The sequence below is a fragment of the Vitis vinifera genome, chromosome 19 (assembly GCF_030704535.1).
Source record: "Vitis vinifera cultivar Pinot Noir 40024 chromosome 19, ASM3070453v1".
Taxonomy (NCBI): Eukaryota; Viridiplantae; Streptophyta; class Magnoliopsida; order Vitales; family Vitaceae; genus Vitis; species Vitis vinifera.
In genome coordinates, this window is record NC_081823.1 from 2,282,315 (window position 1) to 2,288,793 (window position 6,479).

The 6,479-nt window shown below is 35.7% G+C and overlaps 1 protein-coding gene across 2 annotated transcripts; it reads right to left on the reverse strand.

Annotated features, from left to right (window-relative positions):
• Window positions 1–623: 623 nt before the first annotated feature.
• Window positions 624–5,869, reverse strand: LOC100248650 (uncharacterized exonuclease domain-containing protein At3g15140). 2 transcript variants are annotated; one of them, XM_002282661.4, is made up of 6 exons: window positions 5,620–5,869; window positions 4,337–4,539; window positions 3,526–3,606; window positions 2,350–2,475; window positions 1,549–1,672; window positions 624–1,070 (listed from the first exon to the last, which is right to left on the reverse strand). In XM_002282661.4, the coding sequence occupies exons 1-6, from the start codon at window positions 5,842–5,844 to the stop codon at window positions 870–872; spliced, it is 960 nt and encodes a 319-aa protein (XP_002282697.1). In that variant the 5' UTR covers window positions 5,845–5,869; the 3' UTR covers window positions 624–869. The 2 variants fall into 2 exon arrangements, with proteins under 2 accessions (XP_002282697.1, XP_019072970.1); XM_019217425.2 differs by having other exon boundaries at window positions 5,634–5,866.
• Window positions 5,870–6,479: the final 610 nt, after the last annotated feature.

Here is a 6,479-nt window from a genome sequence, read left to right on the forward strand (position 1 = left end):
TAATAACATCATGGGTTACTTAAATATCGATGAAAAAACAATTATATCGATCGTGATATTGATTAATTTGCTTAACACACAATCATGGAACGGGGTTTAGTCATAAAGTTGAGTTGTGAAAATTTTGTTCAAAGCTTGATATGTGAGGTTGGAGTTGGGTAGGATGAAGCTTTGATTAGTTGTACCTCTTTTGAATGGAAAGTGAAAACCCTAATCTTGGATGCAAGTTAGTAGGCAGAGAAACCAAGCCCATGGTGGGTTTAGTGTTAGGATGCTTTTCGTGAATGGGAATAGGATTGAAAATAAGATAAGAATGGAGATGAACCAAAATCAAAATCATAGTAAGAATGAGATTAGATTTCTATAACGGCAAACAAAATACAAGACAATTTTTGGCATATTTGATTTATTAAATACATCAACCACAACATGCTGACACAATGGTGAGAGTAATTGAAGTTTAAACCAAACCAGCCATTAAAAAAGACCTAATATTTTCATTACCATCATCATCAAAACAGTGGTTGTTGCATCAACCATAGAAAAACTAGCTCAATCAAATCCTTGACCAACAACTCCCATGGGTTACTTACCAAGCTCAACTTTGAAATGAGATTGGAAAATGCTTAAAAAAGAACTGGGTTACCTCATTAACTTTGATATCCTTATACAAACATGGCATGTCAATGGTGGGTAACTTCCCATATGGAAGCCATTTTCTCTGGAAAGACCCTATGAAGATACAGGGATAAGGATCCTTGTTGCCTTGAACATGGGACACCAATTCATAACCATCACTCAATAATACAAACAAGCAGAAATGTACCAAGGGAAGGAGATCCAGAGAAAGCTGATCCTGGCGGTAGCTGCTACCTTATGCGGTTCTTGAAAAGGAATTCAACATTTTCAGGAGAATCAGCATTCCTCCTTGCAGTAATCTGCAAGAGTGCACCATCAGCCAACATGCGTTGTAATACTCTTGCTATGTTCTTTGTGTCATCAATTCCAAGGTGGTGACTTCCCAAGAGCGGTATCTGTAGTTCCTTCATCATTGTCATCATTCCTGTGGCCTTTCAATCCAAAATCAAGCATATATCAAAAAAAAGAAGAAAAACACTACAAACAAATGACAGAAAATAGTGATGCAAGTTAGTCCAATTCAAACTAGATACTGACTGACCCAACACAATATTGAGCCATTTGACATGGATGTTTTGGTATAAGTTTGAGTCAGGTTGGCCAAGTGACAGCAGATCTGACATGGGACCTTGGTGTAGGTTTGAGAAGTTCAACATTGTGTTGAGTTCATCAGTTCAAAAACTCAGGTCTGGTCAGTTTCAGTTAATGTTCTAAAACCTTGGTTTGATTCCTCTGGTATCAACAAAACCCAATCCAAATTCTAAACTCTAAAACCTTTATGTGAACAGTTTATTTGAGTTCCAAGTCTCCTGATAAAGGGGGAGAACTGCTGCTGCCAAGATAGTGGAGGCAACGGTATGGAATAATATTTTTAAGAAACCTGAAATAGAGCTACTTATGTGAACTCACCCTCCGCTTGTAAAAGTTTAGGTAAACATCCTTCAAGTTGATCCACTCCATAAAGTATGGGGGAAGCTTCATCTTCGATACTTTGCATTGCTGAGGGACTTTTGTTTTCAAGTCCCAGTTCCCACTAATACAAGTAGAACAAGAAGAAGTTAAACAAACCGAGTTTTAGAAGTGATTCTTAATTTCTTACAGCCCATATCAAATGAATATCATAAACTAACCTGGAACCTGAACTTTGATTTTAGAAGTTTTAAGCTTCAATATTTTGTAGGGCATTCCATTGAAATGGAGCCACACATTATTATTATTACTTTCCCCTTTTCCATGGCATTCAGACTCACAAATCTAGATACTGATAACATCAATACAGAAAATAAAGCAGCCACCACATATGATAAGAGAAACTGAAATTTTATAAACAATTCCATACATGGGGTGCATTGATTGTCCCATTTTCTGTAATGGCCCAATGCTAAAGGCTGGAGTTGAACATTAATAAATAGAGGGGAATGATTTTAATTCCATTGGAACTTTAAAAAATTACCCTTACATCATTGAAATTATTTTTCCTTCTTAACCATTTGTTTCTAAAATTGATCAAACACAATAACGGTGATAAATTTAACAGTAAATAGTACATTTTGTCATTATATCCTCATAGTCAAAGCAATACTATCATCCTTTAAATGAAACAACCTAGATCAATTTCTATATGCGAGGCCAACTAAGAATATTACTGATATAAACTGCTGGATTACCCTATAAATAGATTAAATATGTTCTCTGAAGTAATGAACTCACCAAGTGACAAAAGCAGCTTGGTCCAGACGTCCACCCATCTCCTTTGTCCACAAGTGATGCTGAGTCAGCCAAGCTTCAAATTGTTGAATGACTTCCTTGAATGGGATTGATGTATCATGCCAAACACTGTAGATCCACATGAGTAACATCATTCTGTCTACTTGCAGAAAACTAAGGTTGTGTTTGAAGAAGATAATAAAATCCTTAAATGACTTGTCATAATTGATTCTGTCAAACTAAATTTTCAAGTTTGAAAAAGGATTTTATAATATAATTGGATATAAGTGTAACAAAGTTCATCCTCTGACAAATAAGGATGCCATATAGTCAAAATAATATTTGAGAGATTGTTTAAAAATAAAAATAAATAAAGAAAAATATTTAACACTGAGGTTGTCACGGCATGGTGGCAATACTGGAGAAGTTGGTAGGGGGGGACAATGAAGATTGTGCGGGTGACTGGTGAGTGCCCTGGTAGCAGTGGTGGAAAAGTGTAGAAATGGCATGGACTACTGATGGTGGTGAGAACTGCAGCAATAGGGTAATAGTAGGACAGTGATGGCATTGGAAGAGGCGGTGGCTGAAGTGATGTAACAACTAGCAGCATGGTTGATAACTCAACACTGCAACTGATGCAGATAGAAATGATGTGAATAAACTAATAGATAGAAATCATGAAGTTGGCCTTCAAGCTGGTGCAACATCTGGATTATTAATCAGAGTTCTGTCTTCATAAGGTCTTTTATTGGCATGGCATCCCTATTTTAGTTTGCATCGGCCAATATCTTACCAATACTTTGTAATGCATCAACTAGAAGCCACCATATATGAATATTTCTCAGAATCTCATGTACTCTGAATTATAGAGTTAATTGTGATGGGTTGACAGCATTATTCTGTCTGGCCTCAGTAAATGCTCAGAAAGAAGCTGCTCTCTCATCAAAGCTACCATGACTATCATAATTTCTTCTCATAAAAGTTGAGAAATCTAATGGTAATTGAGATATGTTAGCTACATAAATGGTTCAGATGGCATAAACCTGGACACATGTGCCTATCAATAAATAAATAAACTCGGTCACATGTGTGCCATTTGATTCAAAATTTGAATAGCAGCAATTGAATTGCATCGTGAGTGAACATCAGATAACAATATAAGCAGAAATGGAAGCATACCGATCAACCCCTAATTTTCCATATTTTCCTTCAATATATTCATTTATTCTTTGCTCAGACATTTCTGAAGGCCTCACAAACCTGTGACAGAAATATGGGAAAACAAGAATAAAAAATTGGCAATAAAAAGGTATGAACCAAAAAATTTAACATCTCAATAGATCCTATTTGAATTAAGTTATTGTCTCACATATGACATCAAACACAGCAACAGTAAAGTACAAAAATGAATTGTTTCCACAAGGCAACACTCAGGAGACATAAATTGTTGACTGTTTCTCCACCTGCATGATATGTTCATGAATTTTCTCCTGCATAGAAGGGATGGATCTGTAATGGTAAATCAAATGCATCAAAAAATAACTAGATCTGTTTCCTAAATGCTGCAATAAGCGTTATCTATAGTGCTTCCAATGATCAAATAGGATGAATAGCATTCTACACTATGTGTTTTGATCTGTAGACATATTGCAACAGTACAGAACAGCAGTGATCTGTTCAGTGCTAAATATGAACCCTTGCTGTATCTAATGAACTGGTGGCAATGATAATGATTACTGGCTTCAGATACTCTAATTTGATGTCATGCATTAACAAGAGGGTTAAAGATGGCTGCTTATCATTAAACCGAAATGTGCGAGTGCATAAGTTTATTATTGAAGTTCCATAGAAAAAACTGGGAAAATAAACACCATAACTCTGGCCTTATAGAACAGTGCACAAAGAACCAAAAAATAAATAAGTAAATAAATAAGAGGGCATTATTAATTGCAACCATTTTGAGCATGCCATAAGGGAAAGAACGTGGAACCTGTGGAACAAATCCACGACATCCATTGTTTTTGCATTAATCATCAGAACAGGAAATTCAAGAATCTCAATTTTTCCCTCCAAATCAAGCACCAGGAAAAAATCTAAATGCTGGGACTGCAAATGTTGAAAATTTGCTGCATTTACTTGAAGCTCCCTGGAGCAATTGTGATTGAATGTCTCTAGGTGCGTAGGGTCATCCATCTGCATGACAGAGAAACTTCAATCGGAATCACAACTCAAAACTATTTTTTATTAAATTGAACATCCTTCTACAATATGTTGACAACAGCATGCATTTTTGTTTTCCAATAAATAAGCAAAGAATCCACTAGATAATGCCAAGAGAAGGGGCAAAACCTGAGTACCTGCTGAGTATACCATAGAAACCCCACGAGCAGAAAACACAAAAGAAGGAGAAAAATTCACCTACAACTAAAGTCATACATAGATAAAATCCAAAGAACGAAAAATGGACACCCCCCTATCACTTTACATCCTCCTCCACAAAGAAGCAAATGATTCAGCACCAAGCATTTTGCTTAAAAATCAATTCCTTGAACCCCCCAACTAATCAAAACTCAGCCTTTTTCTATCTTTCCAAATTTACTAAGTACTACTATGGCGAGCTGATGCCCAAATGGAAGGCCTTCTCTTATCCAAAAGTCTACCAATTGCAATTCTGATTGGATAATAGTCAGTAAGGCTGTGAATCAAACCAGGCTATCAACATCGCCCCCGGTTGTGAGCTAAAACTAAATCCCTTTTTTTTAAATTTGAGCAGCAAACTATTCTTCTCGGGTAATGTGGTTCATTCCCTTTAGGAATCAAACCAAGCTACTCAAGCTCGAGAGAGGAACAAACCGAGCTAAATCCTACTTCAGAGCTCCTTAATTTTGCAATCAAGCTTGAGCAGTCTACTGCTCTGCTCAGCTCCAACTATCAAATGAAACACATGTTCCAATCACGCCTCATCAATATATATATATATAGAGAGAGAGAGAGAGAGAGAAAGATGAATAACACCAACCAAACTTACTCAATTTCAAAAACACATTCTCTAAAAGGATGGCCAATTCCACAAAGAAAACCAAACCTTAGTTTCACAAAGCTAAACTCCGTCTCCTGCAAACGCTCCACTACATTTATATCCTCTACTAGATAAAACCCCACCATCATATCCACTAAAAAGAACAAATTACGATGCAACCCAAGTGGGTATAAGCTCAACAAAGTGGGCATTCGATACTGAAACATTTAATCGAACATGTGGAGTGCACTCACCTTTGTACACTTACCTTGCGTGTAGTACAAACACATGGGCCTCCAGCGATCGCTGGCCTTGGGAGAAGCAGTGAGGAGCGAAGGAGGGGATGGGTGAGGAGTAGAAATGGAAGCGGAGAGGGTAAATGTACGAACTGGAGGGGAGAGAGAGGAAGGAGATGAAACATAGGGAATGAGAGACGAGAGAGAACCGTAGCGAAACGGAGAAACCCTATAAAATGCCATTTTCTGTTTGGTTTGAATAGGAATGGACCGTTGGGAGGTTTTATAGTTGAAAATTAATTTAAATAGTTAAATTTTAATAAATATTTATTCATTTTCAAATATCTTATAACTAATAAAATTAAAATAAAACGCAGTAAGTACATAAAATCTTGGCCAACTATGGGCGGACAGATTCTACAAGGAGAAGAGTGATTTTGAGAGGGTTAAAAATACTTAAATGCTTTTTAATATTTTTATAAAAAAATTAAGTGTTTGACACATCCTCATGGAGATCCACAGTTATGTTCTATGGGATTATGATACCAAATAGATAAACATCCGGATTAGGGATTTGTAACAACTCATATCTAATCACGTAAATATTATCCGGTTTGTATTTAAATGAGTTCTCACAACTTCAAAATGTGTTTATAAGATTAAAAATACCTCATATACATATATATTAATCCATTGCACTAATTTTCTTTCATATATGATGTGAGATATCATATTAATCAAGTTTTGAAAATACCTTTAAAAAACAAAATTTTCAATTAAAATAATTTTAAACAATACCTTGGTAAATAGTACTTGTATAAAGCTTTTTCTATGTTATAATACGAAAAAATATATTATCAAAATATTTTTTTATCTAT

Excerpts from the sequence above, each read along its gene's own strand:
- LOC100248650 (XM_002282661.4), bottom strand. The coding sequence starts at position 5,844 with ATGGCATTTTATAGGGTTTCTCCGTTTCGCTACGGTTCTCTCTCGTCT. Across the intron at positions 3,607-4,336 it reads GTCGTGGATTTGTTCCACAG|GTTTGTGAGGCCTTCAGAAA; the intron begins GTTCCACGTTCT and ends TTTCTGTCACAG. Across the intron at positions 1,673-2,349 it reads CAAGCTGCTTTTGTCACTTG|TGGGAACTGGGACTTGAAAA; the intron begins GTGAGTTCATTA and ends TACTTGTATTAG.